At 38.7% G+C, this 24,734-nt stretch overlaps 2 protein-coding genes across 2 annotated transcripts; one reads left to right on the top strand and one right to left on the bottom strand.

The window, feature by feature from the left end:
- Positions 1 to 1,499: 1,499 nt before the first annotated feature.
- smyd1a (SET and MYND domain containing 1a) lies at positions 1,500 to 22,688 on the top strand. The gene is made up of 10 exons (XM_016469070.1): positions 1,500 to 1,817; positions 13,693 to 13,869; positions 14,044 to 14,257; positions 14,341 to 14,471; positions 14,602 to 14,640; positions 16,955 to 17,150; positions 17,440 to 17,532; positions 18,403 to 18,566; positions 18,666 to 18,834; positions 22,499 to 22,688. Exons 1-10 carry the CDS (start codon positions 1,591 to 1,593, stop codon positions 22,631 to 22,633), a joined length of 1,545 nt encoding a protein of 514 aa, XP_016324556.1. The 5' UTR covers positions 1,500 to 1,590; the 3' UTR covers positions 22,634 to 22,688.
- fabp1a (fatty acid binding protein 1a, liver) lies at positions 22,519 to 24,734 on the bottom strand. Its single transcript, XM_016469073.1, has 6 exons — positions 24,642 to 24,734; positions 24,345 to 24,417; positions 24,045 to 24,217; positions 22,890 to 22,979; positions 22,749 to 22,808; positions 22,519 to 22,604 (listed from the first exon to the last, which is right to left on the bottom strand). The coding sequence occupies exons 2-5, from the start codon at positions 24,409 to 24,411 to the stop codon at positions 22,755 to 22,757; spliced, it is 384 nt and encodes a 127-aa protein (XP_016324559.1). The 5' UTR covers positions 24,412 to 24,417; positions 24,642 to 24,734; the 3' UTR covers positions 22,519 to 22,604; positions 22,749 to 22,754.

A 24,734-nucleotide genomic window follows, 5' to 3' on the forward strand; every position in this document is an offset into this window, starting at 1 on the left:
AAATAAACATTCATCTATCTGTACTTTTTACTTAAGTACATAAAAAATCAAGTACTTTTGTACTTTCACTCGAGTAAAATTAAAAACTGAGTACTTTTACTTTTACTGGAGTAATATTTTATTATACGGATTATAATTGAGTATACTTTTACTCAAGTACTTGATTTGTGTACTTGGTCCACCACTGCGCTTGACTGATTGCACAGACACTATTGGAAGAGAACTGAACTAGATGATGACATCACTGAATCATCAACTGACTTTAGCTGGAAACATGACTCTTTGTTATTGTCTTCTAGCATTATTGACGAACTGTTTTCCTGTTTGACACTGTAAAGCTGCTTTGGCACAATCTGTATTGTATAAAGCGCTTTACAAATAAAGGTGACTTGACTTGACACAGATTTGAACTAATAAATAATAAAAAAAAATACATAAGTACAACCTGTCTCTGTGTGGTTAATGAGGGTCAATACATCTTTGGAAAATTGTAGTAGACATTAGCATTGCGCTGACCTCTGACATGTGCACCTGTCAGGATTCAACACAAATATAATATCTTAACCACCTGTATTCTAAATGAATATTAGAAGATAATGTACTGGATTAAACATAATTGAAACGTAAGCCTAATAAACCGCACCAAAGTCAATAAAACCATGAACACTAACAATGTAAAGAAACACAGGACCATAAATGGCATTTTAAAAAGGACTTCACACACTCCCGCTATTGAGATGGTGACGACCTCATCTAAGCCCCCCGTTATCACAATTAAACTATGGTTTTACTGTGTATATGTTTTTCTGGAAAATTCCCACGTTTGCTGCTAATGAGTTTGAGGTATGGTTAGGTTTAGGAGTAAAGTTAGGGTTATGTAAAGTTAGATTTGTGGCATAATAGGTTTGGGTTACGGTTAGGGATAAAGTTAACAGTGTAACTACAAATGTTAATGAAATGCAAGTACTTTAAATGTAATTACAATGCACAAACATTTAAAAAATAAGTATGTTGTACTGGTAAAGTAGTAGTTAAAGCCACCTAATATAAAGTGTGAGCCAAAAAGCGGTTTCTAATGTGAATATACTTGTTTCTCAATAAAATATGGGACTTGTGATGTGTGAAAAAAGTTAGCTACGAAATTAGCCTTTGGAGTCAGCCACTTATGTTACATAACCATTCAGAGCAGGTGCAACATTTACAAATATTTAACATGTCATTTCCACCACTGAATGAATGATGGTTTGAGATGTGATGGAAATGACATTAGGCTGAACCCTTATTCAAAGATCATGTGAGTGATGATGGATGAAGGTAAACGAATGATGTACTATATCAGTTTCTGAACTCCAATGCTCATCTGTATTCCCTCACACTATCAACTCCAGCATTTAACAGCTTTCACTGACACAGTCAGTCCGGTTCTGTCAGCTCATGTTCCCCATGATGAGCACACACAGCTGACGGACAAAAATACTCCTGGGGCTCCAACCATGTTCTCTTGGTTTGCTTCCTTCATGCCAGTAACAGCACTTCTCCTCACTGTATCTGCTGTTTGACGGCAGGAAAGGAGCAGCTCTATTTTTAGCCATGCTGTGGGGAGTGGACAGGGTGGATGGGAAGGTAAGCACTGGGAACGGCAGTTCCTCCCTCAACCGTAGCGGACAACAGTCTGTCACCATGACCGTGGAAAAGATGGATCCTGTGGAAGTGTTTGCAGCCGGGGAGAAAGGCCGTGGCCTCCGTGTCACCGAGGAGATATCAACTGGAGATGTTGTGTTTGCTGAGGCAAGCTTCGCTGCAGTTGTGTTTGACAGGTAAGATCAGGGTTTGGCAACTAGCTGTGAGTTGACTTGACTGGTCAGGAATGGCTTACTTTGGGAAGGGAGTATTTGAGAGAAGAACTAAGCTGAATGTTGTGGACCCTGACCTGTTGACATCTCAATGAAGTGATCCTTGTTGTTTTGGGACACGTAGATGGTGAAGTTGTGGTATAAAAGGATATTATCACAAATGTGACTTGATTAAGAGAGATCATATTGGAAAACTTGTCGTTTTCCAATTGTAATTGCACTAAAATAAGAGTAAAACACCCTGTTTTTGGTTATTTTGCTCTTTGGACTTGAAGAGATTTGGTGGCAGTATGTAAGCGCACTCTCAGAATAAAGGTACAAATCTGTCACTGGGAATGCACCTTTTCAAAAGATATAAAATTGTAAATTTTACGTACTAATATGTACACTTCAGGTACTAATTTAAGGTACCAATGTGGACCCTTTAGATACAAAGGTGTGCCTTTTGAAAAGGTCCTGCCCCCGTGACAGCTTTTGTAACCTTTTTTTCTGAGAGTATGGCAAATCTACATAGATTTATCTGCACAAAATAATTGTTTTCTCTTGTCACAAACACAACCGTGCTTGTGGTAGATCAATATTAGAAAGTGTCCTTGTACGTGAACAATCCAGACTGTTTTCTATAGATGTACTTTCACAAATCTATATTGGAATTGGTGTTTAAATAATGGAAAGTGTCATTTCTGGGACTGGTTTAGTTCTGTTAAATGGAGAACGAGGTTTACTATGTACATATTCTGCAGGTTAGGCTCTAGCTACAGTATGTGAGAGCTCAGATTACTGAGCGGCCAAAGTGTCTAATTCAGGATCAGCTGTGCTAAACATCTTAAAATGGTAAAAAATGGGCTTTCAGATTGTGCTTTGTGAGTAAATATTCCGTAGATTAAAGGGTTATCCCTACAGGTGTTGCTCATGTAAATGTTTAAAGTCTGTCTTTTGTTGTTCTGAAGAGATTCATTGTGCTCAGAGTCACCAGAATAACTGAAGGACATGCTTTAGATGTGACATTATTTATAATCATGTGAATGTGAAAACATTCATAATTAATCAGTATTGTTCCTGCAGTCAGTGTGTAGATGTTTGCTGATGGTTTAAAACCAGATGCATTGCCACGTTTCTCCTCAATGCCATATTTTTATTTCTTAATATTGTTTTTTTTTTCTTTAAATGCAAAGCCTCTGTGCCTGTTAGATACACATTTCGTTTTGGGGTTTTTCCCCAGGAGAATTTCAGACTGCATTATGTTTAGTCACTATCGTGTCATTTTTGTGTACTTGCAGATGTTAAGAGTGCTAAACGGTGTGAGAGATTCCATTCTCATGTGACAAGATCATAGTTTCACCTCCATAAAAAGACAAGAGCCACTGCGGAAAACAGCACAGAGTACTTAGCCCTTTGAGCTTCTGTAAACACAAACATGTTTCCGAGAGCGTCTGGATGAAACCAGTACATTTTTGTGTACTTGCAGATGTTAAGAGCGCTAAACGGTGTGAGAGATTCCATTCTCATGTGACAAGATCATAGTTTCACCTCCATAAAAAGACAAGAGCCACTGTGGAAAACAGCACAGAGTACTTAGCCCTTTGAGCTTCTGTAAACACAAACATGTTTCCGAGAGCGTCTGGATGAAACCAGTACAAATGACAAGAAAGAGTTAACCTGGATGTCATGTCTGCTTACTGTACGCAGACTTTTAAAGGGGGAGGTCCAATGACATCAGTGTTCAGTAATGTCATCTTAAAATAGAAAATTATTTAAATCACATGAAGCAATATTTCTAAGCATGCAAGTTGACACCAGAAGACTGAGCTGACAGTTCCTCACCTTTATAATTAAAGCAAAGTTCAAATATCTTAATTGGTCTAAAGGATATGCCCTGCAGAGTAGAATCACCTCAGTTAATTACAGCAGATGTGTTTATTAATTTTTACATAGTTTATTCCTTAATCATGTTACTAATCAAAAATGGTACAAAAATGACTCAATACTGCATACAATCTGCCAGTCATATTAAATATAGCCCATTTTTAGAGATATCAATTTATCACACAAGTTAAGCATCCAGATGGTCTTTTATTTGATCCTTTGGGATAAGATTTGAGTTTAATGTTGCCCATATAAAGAACATTTATATAAAGATCCTTCTGAGAGTTATCTGCCTGTCTGATTCACATGTGTCTGAGGAGGGGTGGGATCATAAAAACAACCAAAGACATCAGACTCAGATCCAGATTTACTTGTTTATATTAACAGATACATACAACAGAACTGTCAGGATAAAGGAAGCATAATGGAAGAGAAAATAATACAGTCATCCAGAGTTTGTGGTTAAATCTTTTTCTGTATGAATACATGTAAATATTTTTTTTGTTTCTATATGTAAACACAGAATACCTACCGTTCAGTTATTGCCATGAAAATATATGTCGGTGACCTTTAATTTGAACATTTTCTCCATGTTGGCCATCCGTCCAGACTGTTTACCCCAGGGTTCATCCCTGGGACCCTACTAAGGACAAGTGGTTTGCAGAATGGATGGATAGAAGGGTTACATGATGACACTGTGGCAAACTAAGACACCTGTTTTTGACGGCAAGGCCACTGAAAATGGTTGTGGAGCCCAATTAAGACATATGCAATTAGGACATGTGAGTGTGGAGTTGTAGGATAGCTGTGGTTGGACCTGTCTAGATTGGTGTCTGCAAAAACGTTATACAGCTCTGTTCTGGATTCACTGGTTTTCTCATTTTTCATCTTTAAGTTTAAAGCAATGGTCTTCAACCCTGCTCCTGTATACCTTGGAGTTTAGCTCCAACCCTGATCAAACACACCTGAACCAGTGAATCGAGGTCTTCAGGCTTGCTTGAAAATTACAAGCAGGTGTGTTGAAGCAGGTTTGAGATAAACTGGGCAGGAGAGTGGGTCTCCAGCAGCAGGTTTGAAGACCTCTGGGTTAAAGGACGAGTAATCAGTAATGACCAAGAATGCCATCGTTGGTCAAGAAAGGCCTGGTAATCAGCAAATTGGTGTTCATGAATCCTTCATATCAGAGTCTTTGTTGTGGCTTGCACATGGCAGATGTAGAAGAGAGTACCATCCTGCTTAAATATGAGAAAAATTAAGACAAACATGGTTTACATGCACCTGTCCTCCGGTCCGAGACATGCTGGGAGAGGCTCCAGCACTCCCATAACCCTACAGAGGATAAGAGAGGATGAATGAGTGGATGGATTAACATGGTTACAACTGCCAGAAGACTGAACATGACAGGAGCCGGATCAACTTAATCTCAATGCAAGTCCTATCCACAACCTATTGCTGCACTGTATAAGCACTCCGGGAGGCATGGCAAGGAAAATATGGCAATCAACAGTTTGCTAAGACAAGTCTTTATTCTGCTGCCAAGGCTGTTCTTGAATCTGCCATAGGACAAAGATCATGTTAGAGGTGGAGGTTTTTTTTCTGAAGTTGCCCTGAGATTTTGGAAGGATATTTTCAATTATGTATTGGGCGAGATGGAGGATCATGCCTCTGATCAGTACTTTGCCTTCTACTGGCAGCACTGAAATGCCATGATTCCTTCAGCAGGTTCACCAGAACCCTGTCTCTTTTATACAATGCAAAAATATTGCATCTTTCCAGTCTGGAGGAACAGTTTTGTACTCCCAAATTCTATGGCTGACATTGTGAAGACTTTGTTGTAGCATCACTTTTAAGTGCTTCTGCAAGAACTCCATCAGGTCCTGCTTTCTTGTTTTTGAGTCTATTTACTGAGGCAAAGATCTCAGTAGGGATCAATCAAGTTCATGCACTGGAGGGAAATTTGGTAGGTGATTGAACATGCTGGAGTTTGAAGGTTTTCTTTGGTTGTGGTGTTCAGTTCAATAATTCCATATATTCCAATAACCTCAGACCGGTGTGTACTGCTTTGGTTCTGGAAAATTGCCATCAAATTGCAGGAGGGCCTTCTGCATAAATGCAGGCTGGAGCCAGAATGTCCGTTTCAGACCCTCACTGGGATCCAATAACAAGCCAGATCAATCCCGGAATTGAGACAGACAGATCCAGAGCTGATGTGCAGCTTTGTCTTTATGGTACTGTCTGGGATATGTGTAAAAATGAAAGCACAGAACACGGTAATATTCTGGCAGCGTGAATGAACAAGATCATGCAATGCCAGAACAGTTACCAGAACATATCAGAGTTTGGAACCTTCCATGCAACTGAGTCCACGGACTCAAAAAACCATTAGATCAGAGACCTTCAATCCTGCTTCCAAAGGGTCACTGTCCTGCAGTGTTTAATTTCAAAACTTGCCTGGAAGTTTTCAGTAATCCTGATTAACAGGACCTTGATTAACAGTTTCAGGTATGTCTGATTAGAACTGAAGCTAAACTCTGCAGGAGTTTTTACTTTTGACAGCAAAGCCCCTTCCATATTGTCGATGGGATTTGACCTTTCCAAAGGAGGGTGTATTGCTCAACTTTAGTCTGAGACTACAGAGAATTGTGTATACTTCAAGACTGTGAAGTCTACATTGTGAATGTATGCTCAGTTGCAGCATGGGATGTGCAGTAGTTGGATCTTTTGTCATTGTGAGTGTATTCAGTAGAGTGTGTCATTTCCATGTGAGATTGTTTACTTTTTGTCTGCACAGAGGGATGCTAGGCCACTGAGGTAAATTTTGGAATAGGCAATTTTAGGTCACCATTTTAAGTCCCTTCCCTACCAGATAGCAAAATTCCTGAGGCCCAGATCAAGCCCACACCTGACACTTTCATCTGGCCCACATACCGTGTGGAATGATGGCAATTGGGCGGTCCGCTCCTGTTTGCCATATCTGGGCCACAAGCAAGCCAAAAGAAGGCCCAGTGTCAGCCATGAATAAACCAAATAAAGCAGAACTGGCCCAAATCTGGGCCATATTGATTTGAATTCTGGCCCGGATCCGGCCCAGATCCAACACCTTGCTCCGGCCCACATTCTGTGAAGAATGATGGCATTTGGGCGGTCCGCTCCTGTTTGACAGATTTGGGCCACGAGCAAGCCAAAAGAAGGCCCAATGTCAGCCATGAATAAACCAAATAAAGCAGAACTGCCCCAAATCTGGGCCACATTGATTTTAATTCTGGCCCAGCTCCGGCCCAGATCCAACACCTTTCCCCGGCCCACATACTGTGAAGAATGATGGCATTTGGATTGACCACTCCTGTTTGCCAGATTTGAGCCACAAGCAAGTCAAAGGAAGGTCCAATGTCAGCCATGAATAAACCAAATAAAGCAGAACTGGCCCAAATCTGGGCCATATTGATTTGAATTCTGGCCCGGATCCGGCCCAGATCCAACACCTTGCTCCGGCCCACATACTGTGAAGAATGATGGCACTTGGGCGGTCCACTCCTGTTTGCTAAATTTGGGCCACAAGCAAGCCAGAGGAAGGCCCAATGTCAGCCATGAATAAACCAAATAAAGCAGAACTGCACAGAAGCACATTTATTTAAATTCTGGCCAAGATCCGGCCCAGATCCAATGCCTTGCTCTGGCCCACATACTGCGTGGAATATTGGCATTTGGCCAGTCCAGTTCTGTTTGCCAGATTTGGGCCTCAAGTAAGCCTTAGCATTGCTGCATGTAAGCCAACCAAATAAACCAAAACTGGCCCTAATGTGGGCCATAGTTGATTTTTATTCTAACTCTGGTCTTCCCCACATTCCTCATGTGGCCCACATGCTGCATGGAATGGTGGCATTTTGGCAGTGGTCCACATGCAGGCCACTACACAGCCACATTTGAGCTATTAATGAACTAAATAAACCATAAATATACATTATCTGGGCCACACTAAGCCTTAAGTGAGTTATGCATCAACAATACTTAACATTGTAAAGAGAAATTTAAAAATGTCCTTCATAAATGTTCAAATAAGTTGTTCAATGTGTCCTACTTGATAAAATCATCCGACCCAAGTTTTGCACAAGCAGCAATTAAAATGTCACAGATAAATATTCAAAGACACTTCTCACTTCTCACAAAGATGCTTCTCACTCAGACTCTACCTACACAGTAAGTCTGTAAGTGTCATAGCTACACTGTGTTAAAGAGCGCACGACGAAGATGAAAGGTTATATATCATAAGTCTTTAATCCAACAAGGGTAAATCCAAACACAATGTAGCACAGCAACATTTAAGACATACCGAGTTTGGACAGCCCTGGGTTAGGCCGTTCGTCCACACGCAAACGCAGCACCAGTTCACTGAAACCAAACATTTTTGAAAACGCCTGCCAGGGTGAAGATTTTCAAAAACTCTGGTTGCAGTGTTGCCGAAACCGGAGTTTTTGGCTTGTGACATCGGCGCCTGCGCTGTTATCTCCGCCAACTGGAGACTTTTTCAGGCTTCTGATTGGCCAACATGGCTTTACGGTTGAGATTATATTGCCACCTGTTGTTTTGGCATGCTCTTGACAGTGCGTCATAGCATGCGTTTGCATTTTCATGTGGACAGAGATTTTTTTTTTTAAATGGAAGAAGGAAAAACTCATTTTATAAAAATACCCATGTGCGTGTGGACATGGCCTCAGAGTGAACATACAGGAACTTAAGTACTCAGACCAAACAAGGATAATTAACTAGGCACACCTGAACAGAATAATACAATCAACACAACAAGGGAAAACAAAGCCCAAATTAACAGAAACGGTGACAGTAAGAGTACAATCATTATAGTGCACTTCTGTTTTTATGCTGCACAGTACACATATAAAAAACTGCCATTAAAAGCATGTATCAAAAAATAAATTGCTGCATATGTAGCCTTTTTAAGAATCACATCCAGATCACCCTGCATCAGTTAACTGTGTTGCATCCTACTAAAAGTAGCCAAATTCTATTAGGCCATATTTACAATTTCAAGCTTCCATTTCAATTAGCCAGTGTATTAATTATTTGGGCAATATTTGTCATTTTATATGGGGGCCACATTTGCGGCATCATATAATGGCCACTTTAGGCTCACAGCCACATTAACCAGTGCTCACTGTGCCATATCTTTGCCAAAAATGGCCCACATACGGTTTAGGATAACTGTGCCACATTTGTGGCATCATATGTGGGCCACTTTAGGCTCTCAGCCACATTAGCCAGTGCTCACTGTGCCATGTCTTTGCCAAACCTGGCCCAAATATGTTTGAGGATAACTGGGCCACATTTGCGGAATCATATAAGGGCCACTTTAGGCTCACAGCCACATTAGTCAATTCTCACTGAGCATATCTTTGCCAAAACTGGCCCATATATGTTTTAACATACCTGGGCAACATTTGTGGCATCATATGTGGGCCACTTTAGGCTCACAGCCACATTAGCCAGTGCTTAACGTGCCATATCTTTGCCAAAACTGGCCCAGACACGCTTTAGGATAAATGGGCCACATTTGTGGCATCATATGCAGGCCACTTTAGACTCACAGCCACATTAGCCAGTACTTACTGTTCCATATCTTTGCCAAAACTGGCCCAGATATGTTTGAGGATAACTGGGCCACATTTGTGACATCATATGCGGGCCACTTTAGACTCACAGCCACATTAGCCAGTGCTTACTGTGCCATATCTTTGCCAAAACTGGCCCAGATACGTTTTAATGTACCTGGGCAGCATTTGCTGAAACATATGTGGACCACATTTGGTTTACACCCTGATTAGCCTTTGTCGATAATGCCACATTTTTGCCAAAGGTGGCCCACATTTGATTGCCACTATTTAGGCCATAATCACTGTTTACCACATGGGCCACTTTAGGGTCACATTCAGATTACACATTGCCGTTAACACCGCATCTTTACCTACAGAGGACCACATGTGATTTGATACATTTGGGCCATTTTTGCTGTCTTACATATGGGCCACTTCAGGCTTACATCCATTTTGTCCGGGCCATTAGAAGGCCAGCAGTGCCATATCATTGCCTTAAGTGGCCCACATTCGCATGCTAACTGGGCTGTCAAGGAGTGAGCAGTTCAGACCTTAAAAGGCGCTGCTCAGTGATGTGAGTGCTGCTCCATCACATTCACATCCACACAATGAGAGTCACAATTCAAGACCTGCCTCCATCACCCCTGTCCCATCGTTGTGGGACATGCAGGTGGAAGTGATAACCTGTCCAAAGAGTCCTGGCAATACAGCTTGATTCCATGATTTAGGTACTAGGGCAAGAGATAAACTGTAAACCAACAGTGTTAGGACTAAGCAGCAAGGGGACGAAAGTCTCAGTCTCAGATCTCAGTCTGTCAAGCCTTCCTCTCATATGCTCCCAACACAGTCCTGCCAATAAGAACAGGTGTCCTGATAAAAAGAAGTTCTGTCCTTCTGCTTTTGTTTGATTCTGTGGACTTTTATTTTGTTGTTCAGTTCGTGTTCCTGTTTCCCTTGTTACCCCTTGTTTGTCACAGCCCCAGTGTGTATTTAAGCCATTGTGTTCATTCGTAATGTCTTGTCCATTTGTGGTTGTTCCTCCAGTTAGCTGAGTTCTTGTTTCTTGATTATTGGTTTTCTAGTTTCTTAAACTACATATACAAGAGCACAAGGACTGGAACATCATTACAACTTTAAAGACTAGACTTTTTTGATGGTGGCCCACAGTTTGTTTTCATAGTAAAAATGATTGTTTATTTTAGAACAGCAAGGAAATATTTACTTCTCATGATATGACCGTTGTGGTGGATTTGTAAATTTAATAGAAACTGAATTCATATGCATGTATACTACATATTGCCTTTAAAATAACATATTTCTAAGAGAACACCATGAAATATTATAGGGTGCTAATTTAAGAACAGTACGTCAAGACTCTGTCATATGTCCAGAGTCTCTGGGAAGCGTGAAGGAGAACACTCTAAGCTTTAGGGCTGTCAAAATGGCTGAAAAACTAAATTCAAATTTTGTACTTAAATATTATCAAAATTTGAATTATATTCGAATTTAATATGCATAATTTCAGTTAGGATGAAGAAAAGCTTTTGGCTTCTCTTCTGAGGCCAAAAGAGAACGCATCGAGCAAAATATGACTAATGCATGTTTATTCAAATATTCAAACACTCGATATATGTTTTTTTCAAAGTTAAACATTAATATCAAAGCATTAATTTTAATGGCTTTCTAAACATGCGGCTCCTTTATGCGAGATGCGAGTGCAACGGTGATAGACGTCCCTCTAGAAAATGCGTGAAATATGTGTTCTGTGTGAATGGCTTGGTTTCAGTTTTGATGTAAACAAGATCTTCTCCGCATTAATGTTCTCTTTTTCCGCAATATTTTTAATTAACAACGCAGTAGCGCCACATCTAGTGGCTTCAACTAGACAGGATAACAAATACATTATAATGCAATGACACTTACATCGTCATCGCATCGCGTGCGCACACCTAACGCACACCTAAAATTCAAATGCAACATTTTTGCATTCGAATGTGGATTTTTATTTTAAATTCGATGTATATTCGAAATTAAACAAAAATGTTGGCAGCCCTACTAAGTTTCAGGCATAGGTGTGTGCTCATATTAAGTGCTCAGGTTGAGATCAGTTCATTCAAGGCCAAGACCTGAGCAGGTTGAGTTGAGTCAAGACTAAGACCAGGGGCCAGTTGCATAAACTTAGCCACCATCTTAAGACTGTGTCTTAAAAAATAGTTTGACCAACTAGCAGTTGCCAATGGGTAATCAGTCTTACTTTTCCAGTACAAATAAAACCAATCTACCTTTTCATAACTGAATTTAAAAAGCTATGACCAGTCTTGAAGAAAAACAATTAGTTGACTAACTTTTTAAGGCCCCAGAAGAGGGTCGACTCTGAGTCAAGAGCTAAAGAAAATCGAAACGATTCAGACCATGTAAATAAATGTTTTTCTTTAGGGTGAATGAATCCTGGTTTCACATCAGTGTTCAAAGCACACACAGACATGGTAGCACAGAGTGAACCACAGACCACAAAACGTATCCGCAGCATTGTACTTGTGACTGGAATCAGTCTTGAGTCCTAGTCAAAACAGTGTCCAAAAACTCTGAAGTCCATTACAAGACCAAGCTGCAAAAATATGGTCTTGAACTCAGACTCAAGACGGAGTCCTGTACTACTATAATGGAAATCATGGGTCGTAAAAATTCCATCCATTCCCAGTCAAGCAACAATACAACTTAAGACATTTCAAGTGTTAGATGGCATGCCATGTATTTATATACTTGACATACACATGGAAAAGCCATGTGCTCATCAGGACTAATAGGATTTCCAAATAGATAGAGAATTAATCATCAATCATACATTAATCATTCGCTGTAATTCAATATTTAGAATATTTGATGCATTCAGAATCCCAAAATACACAAGCTGAGTTTACATGTAAAAATAGATGTGCTTCTCAGACGTCAATATTATTTCTTGCAAAAATAGTATATTAAGTTTTACACCATTTCGCTGACATGGACCTCCTATATTATTTTGTTAACACACATTGGGCCTCATTCATGACACGTTTGTAAATATATGAGTAAATTCTGAGTAATTTACGCATAAAACGGACCTTCCCAAAAACTCTCCTCCGGATTCACAAATACTTCGTAAAGGTAAGATTTGATAGTTAAATGTGTGTATGTTAATGAATTCCAATCATTCTTAAACAGTGCGCGCATACACGCTCATTCACAATTAGCATATTGCTAATATTGCTATGAATTACCACTACGCAAATTACGTATCTAGGAATGGTGTGGAATCCTTGGACTCAATTCTCAGGTTTGGTAAGTTATATAGCATAAATGCATAAGAGACTAATTAGGCTATATACCTAACAATAAATGAATAAATTAACGTGTGCCCACCAGAGCTTTGAAGCTCAAAGTGGGCGGAGCGGGCCGTCGCCATCTTGGCAGCGCGTTACCGCGCGTCACTCCCGGATAATCGAAAATGGGCAAAGAGGCGGGAGCAGGTTGCTCAAACCACGCCCACCTAGCTCGACGGTGGTGACAGCAGCGGCAATCCACCTGTCACTCAAGTGGCCACGCCCTTAATTATGCAGAACTTTAAGGCTTAATATAATTTAAACGGATGAGTTATAAAAAAATTCACCCTCCTCACAGTTGTCATGAAGGGCAAAATTAGCTATATTGACCAAAATAATTGTTTGAACCAGGCTGTAAACGTTTTTTTCTGCTGTAAAGTTGGGCATTTTAACATGGGGAGTCTATGTGATTGACTCCCTTTTGCAGCCAGCCTCTAGCGGCCAGTTGATGAATTACAGTTTAAATCACTTCCATCACTTCTTCACGAGAGAGACCGGAAGGTTGCCGCTTGGTTTTACCCAAAGTTAAAGAGTAAAAAACGAAAAAAAAGACAGGCCAAATGAACTCGTTAAATATTATTCTAATACATAGTTCATAAAAATGCAGTGTCATCAGTTTGTCTAAAAGAATACAGGACGTTTGAATGTTTTATGCACCATTTACACATGGTAGAGAGCAGGTGTAAATTTCTTTCGTAACAACTAACATTTTGAAAATACAAACATTTTCATGAATCCAAAAATTTACATCAGAACGACTTTCCGAATGATTTACACAAAAAATCGTTCTGCTCGTGTTTCATAAATAAGGCCCATTGTGCATATACACTCACAGATAGCATAAACGCATATCAACACCCGCTTGCATTTTTACAAAAATTGCATCAAATGTAATAGGTGGTCATAATGAACAGCCATGTGTTTGAAACTGGTATGAAAATAGGGCACATAGTATGTTTTCAGTGAGGATTCTACTAAAACAGATCTGTATGTGTTGTCTGTCAGTCTCTCTCTGCAGGTGTGTCACAGCTGTTTCCGCCGGCAGGCAAACCCTCATCGCTGTGCCCAGTGCAAATTTGCCTACTACTGTGACCGCACGTGCCAACGTGCCGCATGGGACGAACACAAGCAGGAATGTTCTGCCCTTAAAAAGATAGGAAAAGCTCCCAATGAGAATGTGCGGTGAGTCATGTGATCTAAGACTGACCTTTAAAATGTTACAATAAAAATTAAACATTTCAAATGTAAAACGTGTAATTACTGTAATTACCACATTTTATCCAAAGAAAACAAATCTGGAAATGTTCAGGCTCAAACGGCACATGTTTATTGGCGTTCAATGTCCTGACATTGCAGTCTGGTCGCTCGTATCCTGTGGCGTATTCAGAAGGACACGGGTCTGGTCTCCGACGCTCAGCTCACCACCCTCGACCTCCTGGAGGATCACCTGTCCAAAATGTCCCCCGAGGACCTGAAAGAACTCAAAGTCGATGTGCAACATTTCTACAATTACTGGCCTAAAAAGAGCAAACCCGTCGGCGAGGACTACGTGTCGCATCTCTTTGGTGTGGTAAGCACTGATTTGCCCAACCGCACACTTCTTCGCTTGCACTCATGAAACTCAGATGAGAAAGATGTTTCTCTCGTCCTCAGATTAACTGCAATGGTTTTACACTGAGCGATCAGAGGGGTTTTCAGGCGGTGGGCGTGGGTCTCTTTCCTAACCTATGTTTGGTCAATCATGACTGCTGGCCAAACTGCACCGTCATTCTCAATCCCGGCAAGTGAGTAGATGAGAATTCAGTGAAGAACCACCATATGTCTATCAGCTGCTGTGATAACATCCTAAATCATACAGAAGCTTGATTAGGTGTTCATCCAGATCTAAATGTCTGGTGTGTTTCTCTTTTGCAGTCAAACGGCTCTGGATGCTTCATTCCACTCAAAGAGAAGGTGAGTCAGTGTGACACACACTAACATCTGCCCTTTGACCCCTGACTTACTCACAGCATCCTAGCCATGTCATGTCCTTAACAGTTCACTAAAAATGAAAATTCTGTCGTTTACACACGTCGTTGCAAACCTGGATGACTTTCGTTCTTTTTTCCATCCAATTACAGTGAATACTGGAACTTTAATGCTTCAAAAAGCACATAAGTCATATATTTTATGAATCTTTTTGTCATTTTGAGAGTTTGACTCTCCCAGACATCATTTATTTTCATGATATGGAAAACAGGGCAGGACTTGTGTCCACCTCAGTTTTATTTTAGTATCATTGATGTACTGTTACAGTTTTGGTTAATATTTTGAATTAAATTTTATTTTTATGTTTTCTGATTTCACTTTAACTTCAGTTAAAGTTTTAGTAATTTTGTTCTGTGCTTTTGTCATGTTTATTCTTTTTTTAATATGTCTATATAGATTTAATGATTTTTTAAAATTAGTTTTACTTTATTTGGTTTTGTTACGGAGCGAACGAGACGTGAGACGTGCGGATCCATGTGCAAGGCATTATTTACAAAGGCGTGGTCAATAAACAGGCAAGGGTCAGATAACACAGGTATATCACAGGCAAGACAAAGAATATTCCTAGGGCTAGCGTAGGTCTTCGATGGGCGAACAGTATCCAGAGGGCTTGACAAGAGGGGTAATCCAATAACACGAGCAATAGTCCAGACGAAGTGCAAACACAGTCCGAAACAGCAAGACAAAGGGTTAATCCAAGAAACACAGGCAGAATGTCAGGAAACAGACAACATGAAGTGGCTAGACTAATGGTGCTTTCAAGTCATGTCGGATAGATCGTATTTACGAGTTGAACGCACATGAACGCCACCACAAAGTCGTTATTACGAGTGGGAAACTCTACATTTTCTTTAAGCCCCGAGTTTCCGAGTTGGGGGCGTGGCAATGAGAAACATGGCGGAATCGATGGATGCAACGGTAGTTGACGGTAAATTTTTGTTTAAATTGATAGTTTAGTTGTCCTATAAACTTAAATTGGTCATGTTCTTGTTACACAGCTGAAATCCAAGTAAAAAAATGCAGACCCTGTTGTATTTTCTTGTAATTTATTAAAAGAAGGTACACCGCCATCTTGTGCCGACTAAACTGACTTGAACGCACCTGACGTCGTAATTACGACTTGTCAACTCGTAAGTACGAACGTCCCAGGAGGACGCAGCATAAGACTAGAACTAGGAATGGCTCCGTAATGTAGCTATCGCTAGAAGGCTTATGTAGGGTGTTTGATTGGTTGCAGCTGTGTGTGTAATCAGTGCAATGGATGATGGGAAATGTATCATAATGAGCGGGTGATCTCTGGTGGTGAGCGAACGGAAAGGCAGGCACAGGATTTGTGACAGATTTAGTTATTTTAGTACTTCAAGTTAAACTTAATGAAAATGACTGCAATAGCTGAAATAAAATCATTTTATTTATTTATTTATTTAATTTCAGTTAACATTTATTTTGTTTCGAGTAATGAAAATGATTTTTAATGGTTATAGTTTTATTTAATGATAGTAACCCTGGTTCACATTTGGAAGCATTAAAGTAAACTATTTGATAACACTTTACAAAAAGGCTACATTTATTAATAGTTAAGTACTGTGACCAAACACTGAACAACAGATTATTTCTATTTAGGTTCATCTTAATTTATAAATTTACTATTGTTCATTGTTACAATATGTTTGGTCCTAATGCATTAACTAATGTTAATGTATACAACTTGAAATGTTTTAAATGTATTAGTTTATGTTAAAAATTAACATTAACCTGGATATTTAAATGTTGTAAAAGGAAGTTTATTGCCGTTCAATTTAGTAATCAATGTTTATGAACTGAACTGAATTGAAAAGTGTTACCAGCTATTCCTTAAAGTGCAGAAAACATTGAGAAAATAAGAATAAGAGCTGTTCATGTTTAGTAAACATGATGTAAAACAGCTCCAGTCGTTCTTATGTAATCTAGTCTAGGTACTCCAGAGTAGAAGCACTCATCGAGTCATCATGTATACCTGGTCTGTCACATGTTGAGTTGTGATCCGCTCTAGGGTTCTCACTCAATGTCTTCATCATGAAGTATTTTTGATTTGATTTAGCATGGTGTTCCATGTGAGCTGCAAAAATAGCTTTTATAGGTGTTTTTTTTTTTTTTACTAACACAAGTGCATTTTATAATTCCTCACTTGTGTGAGACTGAATAGATGTTGTTGTTGTTGAAGAGAATTGTTCTCTCTGTGACTCTGGGAATGAGCTAGGATCGAGCTGAGGGCTCTGGGGAAGATCTCTGAAGGAGAAGAGCTGACCGTCAGCTATGTGGACTTCCTGAATGTGTCCAAGGAGCGCCAGCGGCTGCTCAAGCAGCAGTATTACTTCGACTGCAAGTGTGAGCACTGCACCAGCGGCATGAAAGATGACCTGATGACGGCTGTCAGAGACACTGATGGACACAAGGTTCATATCGGCCTCCAAATCTGTACTATAGTAAAATATACAAAAACACTGTCCCTGGCAGTCTGAGTTTAATATGACTATTTGAATTCCCTAGCTGATTCTAAAGCAGTTTGCACAAGGTAGTTGGTGTTTATATGTAGATGAAAGAGTGCCTCTTTGTGGTAGGGAATGATAATACAGTCATGCTAGAAAGTTTGTGAAAGTTAAGAGGTCTGATCTTGTGAACATCCAGTGATCTCCTCAGATCGTCAGTCTGTAGTTATAATGAAATGTGTCTGCCTGTCTGCAGCCGTCTGCTGATGTGGTGAAGGCGGTGACAGATTTCAGTCTTCGGGCTCTGGTTAAGATCGAAGAAGCTCGTACTGAAGGAAACTTTCATGAGGTGAGTCTAACAATCCCATCCTGATTTCACAGAAAGAGCTAAAACTGAATCACTTGTGTTTTATTGGTTACTGCCAATTAAAGGGGATCTAAACAGCGTTTCCATACATCAGCAACGAGCTTTACACTGTGTGTTCACCAAAGCCAAAGCAAGATGAAAAGTGTTATACTTAAAATAATAATAATAATAATTTGTTGAAGCCAAATTCTGTATTTTTTCTCAAATTAATTTAATTGTTTTAATCAAATTAAATATAATATAATATATATATTTAAATCAAAAATATTTATTCAAATATAAAAAAAAAAGTATTTTGAATACAAAGTAAAAAGATTTTATAGTTTGACATTTTTTTTAAGATTTACTATAAAGACTACATTTTTAATCAATGCGTTACTTTATACTTAAAACCAAAAATGTTACTTAAGAATTTTTACTTAAGATTAAACTACTTATTAGAAATAAAGAACAGTAACTTTGAAAGACCTTAATGTTTATTGTGATTTATTTTTAAAGTATATATAATATTTTCTGTTATGTAGCCTACTAACAAAAAAGAAACAAAAATACACACGGTAAATGAATGAAACTTTTCCTTTTTGTAATAAAATCATTTCTGTGGTCAGTAAATCATGTGTTCCTCCATCAACATGCTAAAGTAGGCCTATTAGTATTTATTTCTTTTTGCTATGCGTAATGCTTTGCTTTTAGACAAAGTAAAACTCTGAACTAAACCGGTCTAAACCATGATTTTCGATTAAACTAATATAAAACTATGCAATTGAATAAATTACGTTTTAATTTAATTTAGTCGTGTCACTGTACTGTACGTTTTAGTCTGCGCTCATTAACGGCTGCTTGGTGCTGTAGGTGGTTAAGATCTGCCGTGAGTGTTTGGAGAAGCAGGATCCAGTGTTTGGAGACACAAGCCTGCATCTGCTGCGCGTCCTCAGCACCGCCAGCGAGGTCCTGTCCTTCCTGCAGCAGTTCACCGAGGCGGCGGGTTACGCGAAGCGCATGGTGGACGGATACACGTGAGTCTGCTGATTTACTCTAAACCTCGTTCATTCCTGAGATTCTGAAATCACCCGTGCTCCTAATATGAGGTCAGCTGGACTCTGTTCTGCTCTCAGGAAGCTTTATCACCCCAATAACGCGCAGCTGGGCATGGCCATCATGAGAGCGGGCGTCACGCACTGGCACGCGGGCCTGATCGAGGCCGCTCACGGGCTGATCTGTAGCGCCTACGCCGTCCTCATCATCACACACGGAGCTCATCACCCCATCACCAAAGACCTGGAGGTAAAACACCTACCGCTACACCATCATCCTCAGTGGAAACACTGAATGTTACTTTGGTGAAGTCAGTTCAAAGTCAGTGGGCTTATTATTTTAAAAAAAAACTCATTGAGTTTCTCCCATAACAGCTGAACTTTTGAGCTTAATGAGGTCAATACTAATCAAGACTGTAAGAGAAACTTACTTGTGCTCATTTATGGTGTCACTTTAATATGTCAGAAAGGTCACAGTGATGGCATAACAGGGCTGAAGAGCAGAACGGGGCAGAATGCAATTGTTATGAATGCAAAGGAGATGGTCCTCACTGCAGAACACAAGATCCAGGGGGCGTGGTTGGATCCAAATCCAACTCCTCCCACCTTACATATACCTAAACCTACCCATCTCCACCCCCTAGATGTGGATCCAACCCCGCCCCCTGGATCTTTGTTCTGCAGTGTGGGGCTACTGATGCAAAGAGCAGAATGCAATTGTTAAATAATCATTTAAAAAGTGATATAATAATGTATCGTTACTGCTTAGCTAAAAAATGGAAGTTGAAAATTCAACTGTTAAAGCATGAAATAAGTTCCCATGAATCAGTGAATTTGAGTTTAATGTGGGTGTATTGATAGTAAAGTAATCATTAAACGTGTAATCATTCAAACAAATTAGCCATTTATATTAATGTGATTCAGAGATGAAGGCCATAATTCTAATGTTGTCCACACGAGGGAGCCACAGGATATCAAATCCTTTAATATCTGTTTAACGACTGTGAAAATTGTTCAATAACTTGACTTGTAGTAAAAAAAAAAAATTGCATATAAATTCATTATATTTTCAAATAAAATTTAATAAAGCAAATTATAATAAGTATGCAAAAACTGTAATCTCCTAAATGCTTATAGACCATTATTTTTTATCTTAATTTTAATGGTATTGAAAACATATTTGTCAAGTTGTCAGACATGACTATGTATTAATATTGTGCATATAATAAAACGTCCATAAAGACTCATATTTTACTTGAAAAGAGACATGTCCATTGGATAACTATATCATCTACACAAGCCATTGTAATTGGACCGCGATGATCGCCTCAAGTTAAACTGCATTGTTTCAGTTTCCTTCTGTGTCGCTGTCCACAATGCTTCGGTAACAGGACTTTGAAATAACAAACAATAAAAGGCATGACTTACGTCCCATCCAGCTAGCCATCTCCGTCCAAGCTCCATGATCCGTATTTTTATTTTTTTTTTCTTAATTTAAATGTCTTGTGAAAGGACTTTTTGTAAAGATAAAATCAAATTTACTTTCATCTTGGAAGAGATATTCAATCACATGAGACCAAAATATATAAAAACAATACTGATTCGCTAAAATCAAAAGTGGGAGGGTCCGAGGACAAATGCGTTTCAAAAGTTTACAGACCTAATAGACACCCATTTGTCCGGCGCCCCCCACACACACACAACAAACGAAATAGAGTTTTGATTTTTGTGCTAACATGACTACCAGTCAAATAGTAGGACTAAATAATGCAATTTCGTGATTATTTTGCAATATATATTTTTAACATGTTGAAGTAGGCTTCTTCCCTGGCTAACTTGAGGGGGGCGGCGCCCCAGCGCCCCCTATTGACCAGCTGCCACTGAATATGGCATAAAATTATTCTTTAAACCAATTAAAAAAATACTCTTAATTTGTTACAGCCAAATATATAAATAAAATGTTGGTTTAATATTAATAAAAATAATTATTTTCCCAAAGACAAAAACATTCAGACAAAATAAAAAGATTGTTTATTACAAGACCATTTACTTAATTCATATACTTTAAGGCACAAGCCAAAATTATACTTAATGTACATCAATGTAATATTTTTTTGGCTTTTTTACAATTTAATTTCCCCAGTAAACAAAAGCTAAATTAGCTAAAATACGAAACAAATGATTTTAGTTTTATCTTAAGTGAAAATTAAAAGTCAATGACTACGTTTATATGGACATCAGTAATCTAATTATTTACCTTATTCTAAATAAGCCAATATTATGATTATGGTGTTTACATGAGTTGCTTTTAGAATATTCATTTCATGTTCCTGTTTTACATGTTATAGTACATAGTTCGATTAATGGCACACGTCATTACGTCCCCTCCGGAATTTCACGTATAAACATATAGTTCATTTTCGTGATGATGCCCTGTACAGTTTTGGGTGTTTCATTTTTAATTTTATGAAAGCTTCAAGTGCAGTTAATTATTTGTACGTGCATACAGATGACGGCGGGTGTTGAAGCTCTTTTATTTGCCGTCAAACGGTTGAGCACTGCCGTGTGTGTATCCTGTCGCAAAATGTGGCGAAAAGTCCTACACTACGGAGCTGGATTAAGGTAATCAAAAATCTCTGTTTACATGGTAGATTCTTAATCAGAGTATTGTCTTAATCGTATTAAAATCGGAGTATTGTTGTCCATGTAAACGTACTGACTGTTTAATTTAGTTTACTTACTATAGATTAAGATAACTTCGGAAGACCTTAACGTGCACTCATAGAAAATAATGCATCATATTTAGGGTACGTTGGGCGTACCTTTTTAGGGGAAGTCGTGGCCTAATGGTTAGAGAGTCGGACTTGTAACCCAAAGGTTGCGGGTTCGAGTCTCGTACCGGCAGGGATTGTAGGTGGGGGGAGTGAATGTACAGTGCTCTTTCCCACCTTCAATACCACGACTGAGGTGTCCTTGAGCACCGAGTATGGATCACCATACTTGGCCACATGTCACTTTATTTCATATTTTATATCATATTTGGAAATAAAAACACCAGAAAAATGCACTCAGTAAATCTAGACAGTGAGAGTATGTTATTTTTATTTTAATAAAAGCAAAGTGTTGTTATAATTTTAACCCAGTTTACAATTTTACAATTATGAATATGATATTCCAATGAAAACTTTGTTTTCGAGGCAGAACACCACAGGTGAAAAGGTCAAACTTATAGAAATCTAATTTCCCAGTTGATTGATCACAGTCCATTAAGACATTTTATATTATGGGTTTTCTGATATGTTGTGTTATGCAAATGAGGCATTATCTAATTAAATTTGCTTTAATTTGCATAAATTTCCAGTACAGAAATCTGGACGTTGGATAAAGCCAAATTCTTGTTTGATTTGTCGACATATTCTAGGTTTTTCCAGAGGGGATTTTGGATTTCTCTTTTAATCACTCCATCAAAAAAATACTGTCGACAGACAGAAAACAAATACATTTTCACCATGAATAAATCAGTGTGAATGATTTATGAACAAACCTACAGAATATAGATAGGAATAAAACTGTATAGTTTGCTGTATGTAAGAGAAAAAACTATTTAAAGACATGGATTGGAATTGAAATCTACAGACTCAAATAGATAAACTGCAATAAAACAAACACCTAAATGTGTATTTTGGATGTTTTCTTTCCACTAATCTGAAAAGACATGATATAGAGCAAAACAAACTAAAAACTGACTAGTGCATGAAAACACACTGGTTTTGCCTGCAGTGTCTTACCTTAGCTTGAGCTGAATCTATCACACCAATCTATCACAAAAGCTGGATGTTTAATGTGAAGAAGCACATGAGAATGGGTCTGTGAGCGTTTCTTTGATCATGATTGAATGTGAATGTGTGTTTCAGGTGATGCGGACGCAGACGGAGATGGAGCTGTGTTTGTTCAAGCAGAACGAGCTGGTCTATCGCAGCATGAGGGAGGCCGTGCTCAGCGACAAACCCATGATGCTCGCTGGAGAACAAATCAAAACCACTTCATAAACAAGCTCCTCAAACGTGCCTGAATCTGCAGAGTATTAAAGGCATTTTCAGCAGATCTCTGTTTTGTGCTGTTTTGATTGAATGTAGCTGAGATGTGCATGAGAACATCACCTACGTCTGATCAGGAGATGCGTCTGCTGATCCTCTTGTAGACGATGCCGTCAAAGGTGAGGATCTGAAACGACACGCAACAGCAGACAGGATTGAGCGTCAGGTGGTGTGCAGAGATGATGATGATGATTATTATGTGTCTTACATTAATGATGGTGTCTCCGTTCAGCTCCGTCACAGACTCGATCCCCTTCACACACACCATCAGCTTATTCCCGTCCATGTGAACCACAGTCTGAGACACACACACACACACACACACAGACAGACAGCTTTAATATCTCATCAATCTCACGACCGACAGATCATATTACACTTAAAAAAATATTTTGATTGAAAATTAGGCTTATTTAAAGCAACTTTTAAGATTTAAACATTGTGACATCATTTCCCCCCTAAATTCTCATTAACATTATGCCAATAAATAAATAAATAACTGTACAGAATGATTGTCTTAAAGGTCCCATATTGTAAAAACTGAAATTTCCTGGCTTTTTTCACAATAACTGAGGTCTAGGGGCTATTTAACTACCATATAAGTTTCAAAACAGTCAGTCCACAGTAAAATGCACACAGCCTGCATAAAGTAGCTGTGATTTTTCACAAACCGTTGTGACTTCCATAAAAAGTTGACGTCAGAACTAACTCCAGAAAGGTGTAAAATATGTGACCTTTAAAATATGTTTGTTTATAATATACTATAATAGAGTAATCGGGCTAGTTGTTTTCCCTTTACAGTAATGAGAAATTGGTAGGAATGTCCTTAAAAACTATTTTGAACTAGTTTTTAGTTTTAGTTACATTTTTTAGCATTTTTGTGTGCTTTTGTATTAGTTTAAAAAAATATATGTCTGTATAGTTTTTATATTTTATATTTCCGTTTTAATTTTAATTATTTTAGTACATCAAATTACACTAAATGAAAATGAGAAACTAGATGAAATAAAACGAACTGAAATCAAATAAGTTTATTTCAGTTGAAATTATTTTAAGTAATAAAATGTAATGTTTTTTATGGTTTTAGTTTTAGTTAACTACAATATATTAATTACTTAGTAGCTATAATAATCCCGATATACAAAGAGAGAGAGGGAGAGATGTTTTTAATGAAAGCTCATTCATTCATTCAGCATGGAAACATTAAATATTTATGTTACAAAAGAACCCTGAAGAAAAAAAAAACGCATTGTGGTTTCCTCAAAAAAATGTTAGGCAGCACATATCAATCTTTTTTCTTTTGATTCTGTGATTTGTTTCGATACTGTTTTTGAGAACGTGAATTATAGTGGACTGATCTTACTTGCGCTTTTTCTCCAGTGAAGGTCTCCAGTTCACACTCTTCACCCACAGTAAACGAGTACAGGACGACTTTAGTTCCCGCCGTCACCGTCACTTTGAAGTCGTTTCCATCCTGATGGATCTCTGAGATGCTCTTGATGTCTTTGCCTTTCTCAATCTCATCATCTGGCAACCCTGCAGCAGAAAACACACGAGAAAACTCATGAAACAGATGATGTCTTAAATAGTGTTAATATGTTACACTCACAATCACAAGCAAACGCTCAGATGACAGTAGTGTGTTCCATGCGTTTTCTCTTACCAATGGCCTTCATGAACGCCTCGAAGTTCTCGTGTGACTCCAGCTGATATTTCCCACTGAAAGCCATCAGCAGCTGCAGACACACGTCAGCATCGTCGGTCAATCACAGCTGATTACACACTGACATCAAACCATGTCATCTTCATCACATGTAAGGAAGCGTCAATGATTTGATGCTCAAGCCTGATTTTATTCCAGTCATCAGCAATCAAACTCCACACAAATTCAGCACTGAATGAAAACCTCCGATTTTTATCCGACATAAACTAAAGTTTGAGGGCAGACTTTGAATCTCACCGTTAGTGTTTCTTCAGATCCGGTTCAGAAGACTCTGCAGAAATGCCGTGTTTGGCTTCGACTGGCTGGTTTCACCGCATTTGTGCTCAATAA

The sequence above is a fragment of the Sinocyclocheilus anshuiensis genome, unplaced genomic scaffold (assembly GCF_001515605.1).
Source record: "Sinocyclocheilus anshuiensis isolate Anshui unplaced genomic scaffold, SAMN03320099.WGS_v1.1 scaffold1045, whole genome shotgun sequence".
Lineage (NCBI taxonomy): Eukaryota > Metazoa > Chordata > Actinopteri > Cypriniformes > Cyprinidae > Sinocyclocheilus > Sinocyclocheilus anshuiensis.

Excerpts from the sequence above, each read along its gene's own strand:
- smyd1a (XM_016469070.1), top strand. The coding sequence starts at position 1,591 with ATGCTGTGGGGAGTGGACAGGGTGGATGGGAAGGTAAGCACTGGGAAC. Across the intron at positions 14,258-14,340 it reads TGTCGCATCTCTTTGGTGTG|ATTAACTGCAATGGTTTTAC; the intron begins GTAAGCACTGAT and ends TCTCGTCCTCAG. Across the intron at positions 17,533-18,402 it reads CTGAAGGAAACTTTCATGAG|GTGGTTAAGATCTGCCGTGA; the intron begins GTGAGTCTAACA and ends TTGGTGCTGTAG.
- fabp1a (XM_016469073.1), bottom strand. The coding sequence starts at position 24,411 with ATGGCTTTCAGTGGGAAATATCAGCTGGAGTCACACGAGAACTTCGAG. Across the intron at positions 24,218-24,344 it reads GGCGTTCATGAAGGCCATTG|GGTTGCCAGATGATGAGATT; the intron begins GTAAGAGAAAAC and ends TTTCTGCTGCAG. Across the intron at positions 22,980-24,044 it reads TCACTGGAGAAAAAGCGCAA|ACTGTGGTTCACATGGACGG; the intron begins GTAAGATCAGTC and ends TGTGTGTCTCAG.